This window comes from Acinonyx jubatus, chromosome B4 (genome assembly GCF_027475565.1).
Source record: "Acinonyx jubatus isolate Ajub_Pintada_27869175 chromosome B4, VMU_Ajub_asm_v1.0, whole genome shotgun sequence".
Taxonomy (NCBI): domain Eukaryota; kingdom Metazoa; phylum Chordata; class Mammalia; order Carnivora; family Felidae; genus Acinonyx; species Acinonyx jubatus.
In genome coordinates this window covers 29,595,811-29,613,494 of record NC_069387.1, presented here as the reverse complement: position 1 = coordinate 29,613,494, position 17,684 = coordinate 29,595,811, and the positions used below count along the sequence as shown (strand labels likewise).

Sequence of the window (17,684 nt, the reverse complement as noted above, 5' to 3'; positions counted from 1 at the left end):
TAAGTGAGACTATTGCTTGCTCTCTCTTGACCCTTGACGTGGAAGTGGAAGAAGGTGGGGTGGGATTCTTATTCTTTAGAGGAAGGTTGTAAATCTAGCCCATTTTTTCTGAGCAGGTGGAAACCTCACCCCACACCACCTCCTGTCTTGCTTTCCTGCTAAGATTAATGAGGGGCAGAGGGATGGGCTGGGGGTTACAGGGGGCTGACAGCCACTCCAAGAACTTTTTATCCACCGCCATCCTATTTTCCTCTTAGTCATCTTGTCACCCAGTGTAAAGATCCAGCGGCGTCCTACAAAGACCACATATACACACACTCCCATACACAACAGATACAACCCAGTGACTTCTACCCTACTCAGAGAGACTTACAGGACTGTTCACTGAAGAGGTGGCTTCTCAAATGATACCTTTGAGGGCATTTTCTGAGGCTGAGAAATCTCATTAAGCAAAATTGCCCCATGCTAGGGCTTTGGGCCAGTGGGTCAGTGGGCCAATGGATGGGCAGAGGGCACTTCATGCCTCTCCCATTTTATTGTTCACTTTTCTTTCCCCAGTGAATATAACCATTAAGTAGGTTGAATTGGCCGCCTTCCACCACAGCTACCTCTTTTCCTAATGAGAATGACAAGGAAATTGGATAAAATTGGACTCCTTCAATTCTGAGACACTTTCAATTGAATCTTAAGACAAGCAGTTTTAGAAAACTTAAAATACTTTGACTGTAAATGGCACTGTACATATAAATGGCATCAAATTAACCAAATGCAATTAGCTGAAATGAAGGCAGTAATGGTGGAAAAATTGATGCAAAGTGAAGCAAAATGGCTCAGTAGGATCTGACATTCAAAGGAGGTTAAAAGCTATGTTAGCCAGAGACAAAAGCTAAAAGGCTTGCAGAAGTAAAGTGCTAATTGAGAAAATGAAGACAGAGTTCCTGACCCAGAACTGTGATAAAACCCCTGAAAGGGAAAAATATCAACGCTTTATGTGTTGGAGTATCAGAAAAGGAGGGCTTGTCTTAGATTAACAGCTGAGAAGTGTGATTCCTTCAGAAGGATTTGTCTCTTTTGTTCTCCCAGACACCCAGATTTACCAGGTCTGCCCTGAAGAGAAAAAGCCTCCTGTAGCACTAGGAAGGCAATCATTTGCTGAGAGAGAGGGGCGAGCCCGATATCTGAAAGGCAGGAACTTGTTAACATAAAAATCCTAGATGAAAAGAGCCTACACCCAGCACACATGCACACGGACCGACATTACACAGTATTCCGCACTTTGCAAATCAGACCTGGAGATTTCTTTAAATTAGCAATATCTAGGTAAAATATCCTGCTGTTCAATTTTGAATTTTTTCAAAGAAACCCACGTGGTTTTCTGCAGTTGACTTCTAAGAGGGAAGCTATGTACCTCCTTAAGGAGGATTCCTGAAGCCCATCATCTTCCCTGGTTCGTTGAACAAGAGTTGTTTGAGCAGCTCTATTACTTTAGATTAGATGCTGAACTGGACACTGGAGATTCGGGAATAAAGGAGGGTAGCCCTGCCCTGAGGAGCTCACAGTCTGGTTGCAGGTGAGAAATGATTACTGTGCAGGCGTGAGGGTGCCCCAAGGTGGGGATGAGCAGCGACAAGAAAGGTAACACGGGGGATCAGAGAAAGCAGTTCTGTCCCGGAGACTGTCTGAGCTAGGATGGCGTGTGCAGACGTGGAGGACGGATGGCAGGTGGTGTGGTTGGGCAGGTTCCTCTGTGAAGCAGTTAGATATGTGGCGGGGGGGGGGGTGTGGCCTCGGGTGTCAGGTGAAGAAGTGAAGAGGCTAACAGTAGTGAGGAGCCACTGACAAGCTTTGAGCAGAGGAGTGACAGGAGCATGTTTTAAAAATTTTTTTTTTTAACTTTTATTCAGTATTGAGAGACAGAGCGTGAGTGGGGGAGGGGCAGAGAGAGCAGGAGAAATAATCCCAAGCAGGATCCAGGCTCTGAGCTGTCAGCACAGAGCCCAATGTGGGGCTTGAACTCACAAATGGTGAGATCATGACCTGAGCTGAAGTCGGCTGCTCAACCTACTGAGCCACCCAGGTGCCCCGAGCATGTGTTTAGAAGACCACAGTGCATTGGGGCAGAGGTCATGACAGATTTCTCAGGCAGCCATCTTTCCTCTATCCAAGTCCAGTTTTCTCCTTCTTTCTTCCACCTCTTCACTGACTAGCCAAAATAAACCTCTTGGACTCCATTAGTGTGCTTCCTCTCTGCAGCATCGCTAACTTCAGTATTTTTCCCTAAGATGGGCATGTTGGGCACAGAGGCATGATGGGTGTGTTTTCTACCTGTCCCTGCTCGTAGACTGATACCCTACTCACCTCAGGGAAATGGCAGTGTCACACAGATAGGGTAAAGTAGTGGGAGAAAACAAACACCAAGAGTGACTGAGTCCCCTTGGTCATGGGAGCGCGCCACAAAAACAGTATCAAATATGCTGCTAGAATTTCCACCCTCTTCGTATTTCACCCGTTGGTTTCATTAAGAGTGTTTTGGTGCATCTCATCCAGCCAGGTGATGGAAGCAAGTTGCCCACTGACACATCCACTTCCACCTGGACACCGTTGATGCAGGCGAGCAGATACAAGGACGTGCCCACATGTGCACAGTGAAAAAGTATCTCACAAACACACAAACCCCTTGGGCAGCAAACAAAACATCCTGCTGCCCACTGAGGCCCAAGCGTCAGATTCACACTTACATCAGGTGAAGCGTTAGAGTAGGTATTTCTATTTGCAGAGCAAACAATGAAACATGAGTTGTGTGCATAGACCAGGTGGTGGCAGGAGGAAATGTTCCCACTGGGGGTAATTAAAAGCAAAGCCAAGAGTAAGTCCTTGCAGCCTGGCAAGTGTCTACGCTGCCAAAATGGCAAGTTCTAATAAGCCTCAAATATGCAACCTTGCCTCTCCTTGAACCAGAAGCCCACATCAAACAAGAGTGGGACTTGAGCTGAGATTCAAGCTTTCAGGTGTATTTAAGGAATTTATAAACCATTAAAATAAATGAGGGAAAAATCATCTGAATTTGTGGGAAAAAGAAGATGACTAGATTATTTGGAAAAACTGCAACTTTATTATTATCAAGAAGCTATAATGACCTAAGTATCCTCACCCAGCTCAAATGATAAATAAGAAAACAGCAAAATATGTTCCATTTAATGTCGGTCTTCACAGCAGTACTGCTGAAACTATTTTAAAGTTGCATGAAAATAGGTCTGCCCTCTGCTTTCAGTGTGCTTGCAACGACGCAAAGGCCAACTGGAGTCACAGCCCAGATCCATGTGACAGTGCATTCCAAATATGTAGTATCCAAATTAATGCTGCTTCACAGCTTTCTCCCAATTAAGCATCCACTCACAGAGGCTTGGAGTGCAGACCCAGTTGCCAAAGAGGTTCCCCAACAACAGCACACCGCTCCCTTTCCACTGCATATTTGGGTTCTCGGTGCTTAGCCTAGGAGAGAAGGTTTGAGTCACGGAACCGGAAAGAAGAGGTAAAGGATTCATACATTCAGCCACTCTCCCTAACCTGGGTTTTTGTCACAGCAGGAGATGGCAACTTCATCTATTCCCAAGCCGACGAAAACCAGAAGGGCAAAGTGGCTCGTCTGGTGAGCCCCGTGGTTTATTCCCAGAACTCCGCCCACTGCATGACCTTCTGGTATCACATGTCCGGTTCACACGTGGGCACGCTGAGGGTCAAACTGCACTATCAGAAGCCAGAAGAGTATGACCAGTTAGTCTGGATGGCCATCGGACACCAGGGAGACCACTGGAAGGAAGGACGTGTCCTGCTCCACAAGTCTCTGAAGCTTTATCAGGTATGCCCCCTTCCCTTCCCCGGGTGGGAGGGCAACTCCTTCAGAGACACTGAGATAATGTTGAAAATCATGGAGAAGAGATGTGGGAATTATTCCAAAGATGATTTCAGGCATTTCCCGAACCTGGGATTTCGCTGCAATCTCAATGGCATATTTCGCAGTCTCCAACATTGTAGGAATAGAACCAATTTGCTGAGAAAGAGGAGAATGCTACTTTATAATCTATTTCTGGCTGCCACAATGAGCATTCCTTTTATTTGGTGCTTTCCCCAGTTTAACGCTTTGACTTATAAAAAGAGAGTGTTAGAAGTTTGATGCCATCACCAGGCAGTTAACATAGATTGATGATCGAAGCGCACGCTTACGTGAAATCTCATGAATTTAATTTATGTGCCATAGATTGAACTGAACAAGCATTTGTAAACACTGCTATTCAGGACCGAACATTTCAATACTGTGAAAATGATTTCGTTTTGTTAGGTGATTTTTGAAGGTGAAATCGGAAAAGGAAACCTTGGCGGGATTGCAGTGGATGACATTAGTATCAATAACCACATTTCACAAGAGGACTGCGCAAGTAAGTATGAAGTGCTGTCGAAACCAGACGCACTTTCCCAGGGCACAGTTATTTTCACGTGATGGTGTTTGTCTTGTTCATTTAGACCTAGAATTGCAATGCAGGCTATAGGCACATCCTGTGAAGTGCAAATTTTGATGCAACAGGGCATAAAATCGGGTCAGTTTATCTTTAGCTATGTCCTTCCCTAACCCAGTTCATTTAGTGTCTGATTGTACCTGCAAAGCCACATAAATAATGTGGAATCCAAAAACCATAGCTCAGAAGAAAGACTCACAGTTTACAGGCTATATATACCATGCCAAAACATTTTGATGAAAAGTGGAAAACTCAGACATCTGGATAATTCCAAATATCTGAGTCTATAAACAAAACAGCAGGCCGTTGAAAATTTTGAGCACAGTGAACTTAATTAAGGTTACATTTTTAATGAATCATAGAAGCTATAATTCTTTGCTTTATTACAAGTAAGTAGATGTTTCTGACTCTGAAAATAGTGGCAATGACTCAAGAGAATAAATGAAATTTTGAGACTTTGCCTAGTATTAGAGTTTATGGTTTTTATTGGTCTGGATGTATAGATGAAAGTTGACATAGAAAACCAATTCATATTCCCTGGTTCTTGATATGTAATTATAAATAGAATCACTAATGACAATGTAATAGCACAGTAATTAGTCTTAAGCTCCATTTGCTACACTTAAACTTTTGCTATATATCATATAATAGGATGTTAATTATAACAAAATGGAGTAAGCCTATTGGGCAAATTTAAGACAAAGGGGGCCTGTTGGCTGTAATGGGTTTTTGGTCATTTCAGCAATTTGCAAAGCTTTTATTATACAATATATTGAATATATGTAATCCTAAAGTGGCAATAATTTGATATGGTCAATTAAAGAAATTAGGGGAAAAAGAGCAGTGAATAAAGATCTGCTTCGTCGTACTATGTAAGGAAATCTATTTAATGCCACACTACTTAGCAGGTCTTCACAAGAAATGATAAGACTTAATATTTCAGTTGCAATTACTCTACAGATTGGCCACATCCAAGTCTACACTGTTGTTAAAATATGTATTTCAGGGGTACCTGGGTGGCTCAGTCAGTTAAGCATCCAACTTCAGCTCAGGTCATGATCTCACGGTTTGTGAGTTCAAGCCCTGCGTTGAGCTCTGTGCTGCCAGCTCAGAGCCTGGAGCCTGGTTCCGATTATTTGTCTCCCTTTCTCTCTCAAAAATAAACATTTAAAAAAATATGCATTTCATGCAGTTACACAGGCTTTCCTATTCCAAGATGAGAATTATATTTTTAGAATGTAAGAGTAAACTCCCTAAACTAAGGAAAAGAAATCAAATTTAATTCCATTCAGCAAGTTTTAATGGACTGCCTATTGTACGCAAAACAGCATCCAAGTGCTCCGGTGAATATATAGAGGGATTGAGACAATTCTGTGAGCATTTTTCTTTTCATGTGACTGGTCCACATGGCTATAGTTGTTATGAAGCAATGTACTCAGAAAGTCACAACTAATGCATAGCCAAAATACTCTATGTTGCTGTCACAATAAAAAGATGTCTAAGATAACTGTATAATTATTCATCAAATATATATCCTTGAATATTTAGCTATGGATGCTATAAGACTATCAACTATTTATTACTTATCCACACATTTATGCAACAAATATTTATTGAGGCACCTTTTATGTTCTGGACACTGTTGTAAATGTTGGGAATGTAGCAGTGAATAAAGTACTCAAACTCCCCACCTCCTACTCAAAACCACATGAGCTACTGGAACTCTTTTCCAGAGGGCTTTTTTGTTTGTTTGTTTGTTTGTTTGTTTGTTTGTTAAGACACAGGACACAGTCTCTTGCCTCAAAGAGCTAGGAAGCAGTTATCTACAAAAGCACAGGATGGTAGCCATATGCACAACCCCACTACTGTTTCCTATTTTCATCAGATTTCTCCCCACACTCCAGATGCCAAAACCATCACCCTCCACTCTTCTCTTCAAAACGCGGATAGCTGTGCTACCTGGATTTTGATGTGACACAGATATCCTAGTCATCTGACATTGCCCCTCTATTGATCTATAGTTATGCGGTAGGGTGGGATTGCACTAAAAACTCTCAAAGAGATCTAGCAGAACCATTAGTGTGAGGAAGGTGTGTGTGTGTGTGTGTGTGTGTGTGTGTGTGTGTGTGAAGGTTTATGTGGTTGTGTGTATCGAATTTTGTTGGCAGTTCAAATATCTCTTTCAATTTTGTTTAACTTGTCAGAACCGGCAGACCTGGATAAAAGGAACCCAGAAAATAAAATTGATGAAACAGGTAAATTTTTCTTGCTGACCAATTTTTTTTTTTTTAATTTACTATGGCTTTCATGGTAAATTTTATGAAGCAACTATCTGGAACATTAGTGCCCTGGTATATCAAAGCAGTTCAAATAAAATAAACGTCTCTGCCCATGGAGCTGCGAATTGTCACAGAGTGAGTGCTCTCTTCTAAGCTGTCTGGAGGTCTAGAGAAGCCACCGAGGCAAGTCCAGCTTGGGGGAGTGGCTGAGCCCTGGGGGAGCGTGCTCGCCCTGCCCTCCCATGTCTGAGCTGGAGGAGCCCCTAGAGCATAACTGTGTGAAACACTCTCACTTTACAACTGTAGAAGTAGGAAACCAGTAAAGACCATGACTTACCCAGAGATCAGTGCTAATTTTCATACAGTAATTTGAAGCCAACCTAAATTCTTGTCTGATTGATATCCAGACATGATCTTTGAGGACTGGAACCCAATTTTTGTGATAAGCTGTTGTGTTCAATCTGTTTCCCTCCTCCTCTTCATGGGACCCCTAACTTTGTGCTAATGAAGACAGTGATGAGGATGAGGATGATGATGATGACGATGGCAAAGATATATTGAGGACCTAGTATGTTCCACACACTTTATATATGTATCTTCTATGCTCTCTAAAGCTTATTTATCCCCATTTTGTACACGAGGAGGCTGAAAAACTCAGATCAGTGACTTGCCTTTAAGTAGCACGGTTAATTGGGTGGTAGCCTCGGATCTTACACGGATTAATCTGAAAATGTATGTTTTTCTTGACTACTTTGTGATCAAATACAAGACATTTGATCAGAGTTGGGCCTTGCCTAATGCTATTTTATTTCTAGAAGCTTCTGTACCTCCCAGCCAGCAGTTGTGGATTGATGGACACTTGCCCCGGAATCACTCACAGCTGCTGCCAGCAGTTCTGTGTCCTACACATTAGCATAGGCACCTGTTGCCTGTAGAAATGTGGACTGGCTATAGTCAGACTTGGACTTGATAGACACAGATAAATATGGCACTATACTATGACATTAGTAACATTAACACCCAGCTCATTCAGCTTAGTTATACAGCCCACCATGCTGAGATGTAAACTTTATTAGAGGTTGTTTCAAAACAATGTTTCAAGGGAGAGAATATTAATATGCCCTAAGGCTTGTTTTCCCCTGTTTAGGGACTTGCATCTCATATTTTTAGTTTTCTTTGATTGGAATCTTTGTTGATCAGAACACCATTAAGTAAACACTGAATGTTGTGCATTAACATTTTAGTCTCATTTCTAGTACCACATAATTAGGCTCAGAGCTCCCATGTTAATAATTTTTCATGTTCCACTCTAAAGAAAACATTTCCCCAGTGACTGAACTGCAGAGCAGTGTGACTGTCTCCAGTGAAACCACCAAGTCTGCAAAGATGCTGATTATTAACTGTGTTCTATTCAGCACAACACAGACACGGTCTCTAGCTCTGAGCCATAACCCATTTGAAGTGTCAGCAGCAAGCATCCCCTTTGTCCTGAAAGCTCTCTCCTTCTTGAGCGAACCCACGGTGGACTTGGGGGGAATCTGTTTGACTTGGGGATTTTACATGTGGAGGAACAAACACGTGTGTAAACTGTGCCCAGACTCGCTGGAAATGGTGCCACATGAAAGGGCAGCTTGGAAGATTTCCTTGTGCCTGGTTTGGGGATCAGGCAAACACACAGGTCATGGTCAAATCCCCTTACTAGCCAAATGTGTGACTAAGCATTTTGCAGAGCTTGATGACCACATGTTTGGCCAGGGACTGTAAACACAGATTGTGATCTAGTACAGATGGTGGGCTGTGCAAAATCTGAATTCGATTAGAACATAACCCTCCCTGTATGTCCAGAATCAGTTGTTTCCATGTGCTGAGCTATCTATCAGAGTCACAGCACCGACTCCCCAGAACTCTCCCCTCCCATACCTCAGTTCTAAATCTTGGTGTTTCCCGCACATGGGGGAGCCAAACCCCACTTCAGAGATTGCCTGCGGGCCCTTGAGAGAGGACGGACAAAACTGGAGTGTGGGATTTGCTTTTTTCTCTCCTTTTTGTCTATTCTTCTGTCCACTTTCATCTGTTATGTTGTCATTGCTCATGGGCCAATTGTTCTTTTCCCCTAGGGAGCACCCCAGGCTATGAAGGCACAGGAGAAAGCAATGAGAACATCTCCAGGAAGCCGGGCAACGTGTTGAAGACCTTGGATCCCATCCTCATCACCATCATAGCCATGAGTGCCCTGGGCGTCCTCCTGGGTGCCGTGTGTGGGGTCGTGCTGTACTGTGCCTGTTGGCACAATGGGATGTCCGAAAGAAACTTATCTGCCCTGGAGAACTATAACTTTGAACTCGTGGATGGTGTGAAGTTGAAAAAGGACAAACTGAATACACAGAGTACTTATTCGGAGGCATGAAGGCAGACAGATGAAAAGATGCGTCAGAGAATTGAAGGGGAAGGACGTAACTTGAACGTGCTGGGGAACTGTTTGTTGATCTCTCTCACTGTACAGGCTGGGAAGTGCGTTGATGACGCTGAGCCAGGCTTTTCTCAGGAGCATCCATGAGTACGGCCGACAGACATGAACAAGTTAGCTGTGTTCGCAATCGGAATCATGTACAGTCAGCTTTTTTCTGTTGGTTTCATTTGAATAATCCAATGCTGGTGTTGAGACCAAGTATGAATGACTTAATGATTCATTTCGACTCTCCCTCCCCATTCTCTCTCCTCTTCCTTTTATGGATTCTTTTCAGAAACTGTGCAAAATCCAAGATGCTGGCACCAAGTGTATTCAGCGGGGCCCTTTTGATGGACATGCTACCTGTAGCCCAGTGCCCAGAATCTATTAGAATAACTGCACTTCAGTGGACTCCTGAAGCTGTGCTTGTGTATAATTGCCCGCGTCGTGCATAGGCAAAGAAGGGTTAGGATGTTTTATGTTAAAGTGCTGTAGCCTCAGTACCAGTATAGTGTGTCAGCTCTGTTTACAAAGCAATACCGTCAAATTTTCTTGATGTTTTCCAGTGTTGTACTAAACCTCGTGCTTGTGAACTCCATACAGGAAACCGTGCCATCACCAAACACTGCTGGCAACTGGGTGTGCTGCCGACAACCGCAATGAAAAATCCTTGGCACTGGCTAGTCTATGTCCTCTCAAGTGCCTTTTTGTTTGTACTGGTTCTCATTGTGTTATATTAACAACCCGCTCTGTTTCTCACTGGTGAAAGCCCTACTCTTTAATCAAACCCTGGTGGCCCACTGACTAAGAAGAAAGTATATTTTAGTGTGAGATGTCAGCCCCTGGGAAGGCAAGGGCTCCGAAGATTTGGCAATGTGGCTTAATTGTTCTGCTTTTTCCGTAGTTCAATTTCATGTCTCTTGACCCTTTTGTACAAAGCTGCAATATTCTCTCTTATTGGTCTTTCATATGGAATGTATTTTCAAATGTAAACTCTTTCTCTCCTCTCTCTTTCTCTCTCTTTGTCTCTCTGTCTCTCTCTCTCTCTTTTCTCTCTTAGAATTTAAGCATTTGCCATTGTCCAGAAAAGAAACTTGCAGCTTTAACCTGCTGGTAATGGCAAGCAATTTTGCTAGATTTTATGTTTAAAAATAAATAAATAAGGGAAATTCCTAACTTTGCCCTCCAAAGTCTAACTTTGGTTTTCTTGTTAACTGGTTAAAGTGACAGTATCTTTTTTCCTTAAGCCATTTGTCTGTCTGCTCCAATCAAAATGATCTGAGATAGAAATGTTTGCATTTAATAGAGTGAGAAGCTGAGGGAGAAGGAATACTAATTGGCTTTTAAGTGAGACCCAAAGGAAGGACTGAATACAATTCTCCAAGTATCCAAAAATATGAGATTTTTACATCCAAATATGCAAAATGACCCTTGAGAACCCTCTTGTTTTGCTATTGAATCAGACAAGGGAAATGGAAGAAAGAACAGTTAATTTAAGAAAGTGACTATAAATCCTGGTGCCTGGGGGGAAGTATTTTAAGATAATACAGGGAAAGAAAACAAGTAAAGTCAAAACAAATCTTTAAAAACATCCATTGAGCAGCAACGCTGAAAAAACAGAGACTTGAATGAATGCACCTAGAAACTTCCAATGGCTCACAAAGAAAAAGCCTGCCTTGGGACTGGTAAGAAGGAAGCCTAGAACAACAGCACAGAGCCCTAAATATCTTATCAGGCAGCATGCGAATTAATCCAAAGAAGCTGTGGTTGTTTCCCGTGTATTTGTATCAGGCCATGGTGTATAGAACTTTTAGATTGTCCTTCCTACATTGCCCTGGGTCCCTTTCAGATGCATTTGTGGGAGTCACATTTGCATCATGAATGGGTCAGTCCATTCATCTTGGTTTAATTGGATTATGAATGCCTTTTGTTTCCAGGAAAGTATTGATCACTAGGAAAAAAGAATAGATTTTTATCCCCAGAGGCATTCATTCAGTTGTTACAATCATACCAGGATGAAAGCACTAAGATGTGTTTTTGTTTTTTTGCTTTTTTTTTTTTTAAGGCAACAGACTTAGAGTTGTCCTTAGTCAAGGAAAAATGATACTGCAACTTTAAATTTTAAAGTATCTTGCACTGATAAATATATTTAAAAATTATATGTTTATAAAGTTATTAATTTGTAAAGGCAGTGTTACAAAATGTTCAGTTTATATTGTTTTAGATTGTTTCGTAATTTTTAAAGGTGTAAAATAACCTATTTTTTCTTTATTGAAATCTATAAGACTTTCTGTAGTAAAATGTTTTCATTTTACTGGTGTATGATTGCTTCATGTTTTGTACCATCATAAAATTTTGTGCAAATTTTTTTTACAGAAATTTTTATTTTCTATGACAATATGACGCTTGTAAATTGTTGTTTCAAAATGAACAGCGAAGCCTTAACTTTCAATGACATTTGTATTCTCAGACACTGAGTAGCATAAAAACCACATAGAACTGAACTGTAACTTAGATTCCAAACTATGACTACTACATTCCAAAGAAACAGTTGAATTAAACATTTTCATAAAACACCCACACCTGATGGCTTTTATTATATTAGCTTTGTTCTTGTTAAAGAAATTGGTATTGTGCCAACATTGAATCACTTCCAAGATTTTTTAAAGTTCTTTTTCTTTTCAAAATTTTCTTTTTCGAAATTTATTTTACAAAGAGAGAGAGTGAGCTGGGAAGAACGGCAGAGGGAGAGAGAGAAAGAATTCCAAGCAGGCTTCACGCTCAGTGCAGAGCCCGACATGGGGCTCCATCCCACGACCCTGGGATCATGACCTGAACCAAAATCAACAGTCACTCAACTGACTGAGCCACCTAGGTGCCCCTAAAGTTCTTTTTTTAATTTTTAAAGTATATCCTAATTAGGAGAGAAAGTTAAGAAGACATATCCCAAAGTAGAATACTGACCCAAATTAGACACTGTCAGGATATAGGAATATAGAATTTAGCCTTATACACAGAAATTTTTCAACCCCAAATCTTATGTCAAATGCTCTTTATTCCATTTGGTAAATCTTTTTTTTTTTTTAATGAAATTCACAAACATCTGTTGGTAAGTTTTGTTTTTATAGAAAGTAGGTACTAAACTGACAGGGTTTATGCATGTGCCTATGTAGGTGTAAGGCAGTGTTAAGCATGGCATTACAACTGGCCATTTGCTAATTCTTAGGAAAGTTTCTATTCCATCTGGGACTAAAATAATAGTAATAGTAATAATGATAATGACAGCAACACGAAAGCAAGAGAAATGTTAAGCCAAAGCATGCTGAGTATGACTCTTTACAAAACTTCTTCCAGCAACCCTACTGTCCAAAGACCAACAATTCTTTGTTTATCTATAATCCTTTGATTATAGGGAAATTTGAAAGCATAGGAACTTCTTGAGAAGTGGGCTGTTCTGTATAGCTCTTTGCAGGGAACCAATATTCCTGCTTCTCTGGACATTTTTGCCTTTTGCATCTTCCAAGCTTTATCTAAGAATAAGACATTTTCCCTATTGAGGGAATTTTCAAGTCTCTCTGCTTAGAAGAGAGAGACAGAGCTGGGTAATCACTTCACTGAAGTTAAATTCTACCTACTTTCAGGGATGTTTCCAGAAAACATGATGACTGGCAAGGGTCTATCAGAATTCATCTAGAGATGCTTTCTGAAAAATGCTAAGGGCCCTCAATTAATATTGTCTCTGTCTCATGTTTGAGAAGGCCTTAAACATAGATGTTTTCACCCTGTGTCACCCCTGGTTAGCTGCTAGGCTACGTCCTTCTTACTGGGTGTAATGAACTACATCACTCTATAATACTTCCCAAAGTCAGGAATTAAATGTATCATGAGGGTTGAAACACTTAGAAGCATGAAAATTATTTATTGTTCCATCTCCTGTCTTCCTTAATAACTTATTAATTGCCACTTGGGCTGAATTACACTAGTTCTTTTTACAAATCAAATGGATTTTGTAACATTCCATAATATTTCTGCTTCCCAATGGTAATTATAGCTGTTGTGTTGCATTAAAAAGCAGTTCTGTTAAGCATTAGTTCTATTTCCCTAACCTATATCCACTAAGGGATCTTTACCAGCTTTTCAACTTGGGGGTTGAGAAAGGGAGTAAAGGGAGCCCCAAAGTAAGTAGAACTGAGCACCAAAAGTAGGTAAGACTAGATTAACAACCTTTTTAAAAACCTGTCCAATGAAACATTGCAAGATGATTCAAATGAGAGCATCACATTATCACATTGCATGCAACGTGTTAGCAATAAATGTCCTTTGAACCAATCATATCATTTTAGGAGGAAAAGAGTAAACTCCACTGCACCAGAATTTTCTATGGTGATGTCATTGTACTGCTTTTTATTGAAAGCATTAGCTATTTTCACAGCAGCTCTTTGAGGTAAGGTTTGCAGTATTATTCCACCTTATAAATGAGGAATCCAAAGTTTAGGGAGGTTGAATGATGAGTTCAGTGTATCTCTAATCTCATCTCCTCTTCCATTGCTCCTACCATCTCACAGCCCTGCATTTTCTTGCAGGGTGCTTGCATAGGGCCTTGCTACTCAAAGTGTGGCCCAAGAATCAGCATCAATAGTGGCATCACCTGGACACCTATTAGAGCTACAGAATCTTAGGCCATACCCCAGACACACAGAGTCATTTTAATAATATCTGCAGATAACCTGTATTCCCATCCATTTAGGTTTGAGAAGTGCCAAAATAGTCTTCAGTTAATGCTGAGCCAGGTGTGTGAAAGTTTGCCTCACTTCCAACAGTGATTTTGAGACACTCAGAGATGGGGAAAATACACATGCCTGCAGGTTTCACAAAGCACTTTCCAGATGAGTCGGAAAACAGACTGGATGCAACCTGGAAAACAGAAAGTAAAATTAGCAAATGGGCAATCCCACTCAGAAGCACGATTGCTCTGGAGGGACCTACACATACATGGGCTTTTCTGAGACTGCAGAAATAGTGCTGATTAAGTATTTTGCTGGGCAAAAACTTTAAAGTGCTACAGAGCATAGCAAATACTCTACTCATTAGAGTATAATCAGGGGTGGGGTAGGGAAAGGAGGACCCATTTGTAAAGAGCCAAATCCTCCTACCCAAAAGAAGTTGCCTTATTTATTCAACACACACAGTTTACTACTTTACAAAGATGTTAAAATCCTGAATGGTAAAACTAGACTGAATCCTACTTGATCTTCCTTTGATGATTTCTAATCTTATTCCTTAGGGTCATCTGTACAGCTGAATGGAATGGTACCTATTATGATATAAGAGCTTAAGAAATGTGTAACACTTATAGCTAGTACCTACTGGTATCATTGCCCTGTTAGTGGTGTTAGGAAGCTGCTTGCTCTGGTAGAGTGTGATGCTGGGATTGGACATGCTGTCCTGTGAGGAGCTGTTGAGTCTCACCCTTGTGCTACTCAAATGAAATGTCTTGCCCAGATGGAAAGCAGGTCCTGGTCCATCATGACGCTCCTTTCAGGGATTCAGACATCCCCCCTACTCCATCATTTTTGACATGCACTAATGCCACACCCTTCTTCAAGGCCCGATCATCACCCTGACAGGATACAGTGCTGGCAATGCTAACAATGCTAACAATCTTGATGTAATCCAGTCGGGAAACTGTACCATTGTTAACTTGAGCTATCCTTTCTCTAATTTTGTCCAATTTCTGAAAATCATTGATGTTGATTAAATTGCTTCTTGACTTTGAATATGTGATATCTTTAAAGCAGATTCAAATCCTCAGGTTTTTGTTTTGTTTTGGTTTTGGTTTTTGGGTTTTTTTGTTTTTTTGTTTTTTGTTTTTTTTGCGATTCTTCTGCTGTGATTCAAGCCCTCCATCTAAAAGGATCTTCTTTTTGGAGTCAAACATAGTTTTTGTTACATCAGCTTCTAATTCTCTATGTATTTAAGTTGCTGTTAGTTATAAGGAGAAATACTCTTTCTGGCATCCAGATAACAAATCATCCCTTTGATTTAATTTCATCTATTGATTAGGAGGTTTGGGTGGGTGGAGAGGCCCAGGAAGTGGCACCCATTCCATATTTTCCCTGTTCCTTAAGCACACGGGACTAGGACATCAGCTATGTGTACTTCAGCTAATGAATGAGCACATGGTGGCATCTACTTTGCATAAATTTCTTAACTCCTTATCATCATAACCACTACAATTTCCTGAATGTTTACTGTGTACCAAACTTCACTATATGCTTCAGTTAATCTTTAAAACAACCTTATTATGATTTAAAGTTACAAAACAAGTCCAGCAAGGCTGAGAAATATAATTGATATCACACAATTAGTTAGTAAGTAGCATTTCCAAGATTCAAACCCAGATCTGTCTATATTCCAAATGCTACTCTAAGCTACCTCCACAGGTGAAGGAAAGGTCTTCTTGTTACCAATGTCATTTGTTACAGGAATGTCCTGGAATGAATGGAACTGTGATCTCATTTTACTGTTGGTCCAGGTGTTAGCTTAGGCTAACTATGGTTTGGCTATGCAGTAGTAAGAAATAAACTTCCAAGTATTACTGAGTCAACACATAAAAGGATATATTTCATTCATATAAGGCTATGGTGAATCAGGTAGCTCTGCAGGACACTTCTGTTCCAAGCAGTGACTCAAGGATCTGGGCTGTTTGCCTCTGGCTGCAATACCAACCAGAACACGGAGCTTCTAGTCTCTGTATAAAAAAAAGACTAGAACTTTGTTCACTGTCTCTTAAGTGCTGCAGCCTGGGATTGGCACATGGCCCTAATTTTAAGGGTTTTGAGAAAAGCGGGGGAATACATGTATACTAAAGAAGTAGGAGGTGTCTTTACCACAACTTGCAAAGGCAAAGCCAAACTCTTACTGTACCAGGTAACTGAGATTATTCACTATGCCTGCCTCATAGGGAAGTGAGGTCTTTCAGACTGGAAACCAATCATAGCCTAGGGAGAGAAATAACCAAGGATGAACAGTAACATGAGATGAGATGGCTTATGTCAAAGATGAGACTCCTGGGGCACCTGAGTGGCTCAGTCGGATGAGGATCCAACTCTGGATTTTGGCTCAGGTCATGGTCCCAGGGTTGTGGGACTGAGTCCTTCATTGGGCTCTGTGTTGAGCATGGAGCCTGCTTAAGATTCTCTCTCTCTCTCTCTCTCTCTCTCTCTCTCTCTCTCTCTCTCCCCCTCTGTGCCTACCCCCTGCTCTCATGCTCAGGCACTCTCTCTCTAAAATATACAAAATAAAATAGGAGGGGACAAGATGGTGGAACAGCATGGAAGCTTTTTTTGCATCTCTCACCCCTGAAATACAGCCAGACCAACACTAAACCATCCTGCACACCTACAAAACTGATTTGAGGATTAACACAACAATCTGCACAACCTGAACCAGAGAACTCAGCAGGTACACAGCACGGAGAGGTGAACTGAGGGAGAGAGAAGCTGTGGAGGTCAGGGAGCTGTTTTGCTTGCAGAGAGAGGACGGACACAGGGGGAGAGTAAGAAAGAAGCTGGAGAGAAAAGAAAGAGTATGCAAGGGACTGAACAAAAAAGGGAGAAAGGAGAAAGGAGAGGATTTAAATTCCATTAAGACTCTATAAACAAGGGGAGTGCAGAGTCTGAAACTCCACAGCTCACTAGCTGGTGGAACTCTGGTGTGAAGAGCGAATCCCCAGGAGCAGACAGTGAGGTCCTCAGGGTCCTTGGGCTGCATGGGGTGAGGCAGTTCCCCTGCTGGGAGGACATTTGGTAGAGGCTGTGAGGCCACCCCACAACCAAAGATCCCAGCGGACCCTGGAGAACAACCACATTCACAGGTGTTGGAACAAGGACGTTAAGGGGGAAGCCTGGTGTCAGATGTGTGTTGTGATTTTTCATAATCCCTGAAACACTGTTGCTACATGATTGTGTGAACTTTTTCTGGGGTGGGCTGGCACCCAGCTGTAGTCTCTGGGCATCAGCAGCAGCACGGTCCTGCAAACGTTCTTGGTTGACGACTATTGCTCAGTGAGACCATCTCCTGGAAGGTCTGAGTGGGTCAAAGCCGCAGTCTCTCAGAAGTGTGGGATTGGGAAACACAGCTGCATCTGAGAAAAACTCAGGAGGGAGGTGCCTGATGGCTTGGTCCTGGACAGTGTAAAAGCAGGGTGTGGACAGAGGGATGTGTGATTGCTGGTTGGGGAGAGCACAGAGTTCTGATACTAGAAACTGGGTAGTTGGGTAATACCATTTTCACCCCTCCTGCTCATGTACATACACACCTACATGCGCCACTACAATCCAGCCCATTAAGCTAAGCAGCACCATCTAGTGGATAACAGAGCCATTACACTAAGCCCCACCCAACTGGGCCAACCTTGTTCTTCAGGACACCACAAGTCTC

At 41.7% G+C, this 17,684-nt stretch overlaps 1 protein-coding gene across 4 annotated transcripts in view; it reads left to right on the top strand.

The window, feature by feature from the left end:
• Positions 1–11,818, top strand: part of NRP1 (neuropilin 1) — a 137,497-nt gene extending 125,679 nt beyond the window's left edge. For 2 of the 4 annotated variants that reach the window (XM_027073773.2, XM_027073771.2), the window contains exons 14-17: positions 3,588–3,859; positions 4,340–4,436; positions 6,719–6,769; positions 8,911–11,818. In XM_027073773.2, coding sequence (XP_026929574.1) covers positions 3,588–3,859; positions 4,340–4,436; positions 6,719–6,769; positions 8,911–9,200 — 710 coding nt within the window. In that variant the 3' untranslated portion in view covers positions 9,201–11,818. Of the gene's footprint in view, positions 1–3,584; positions 3,860–4,339; positions 4,437–6,718; positions 6,770–8,910 lie in introns of all 4 variants that reach the window. The other 2 variants (XM_027073772.2, XM_027073770.2) reach the window with 1 other exon arrangement.
• Positions 11,819–17,684: the final 5,866 nt, after the last annotated feature.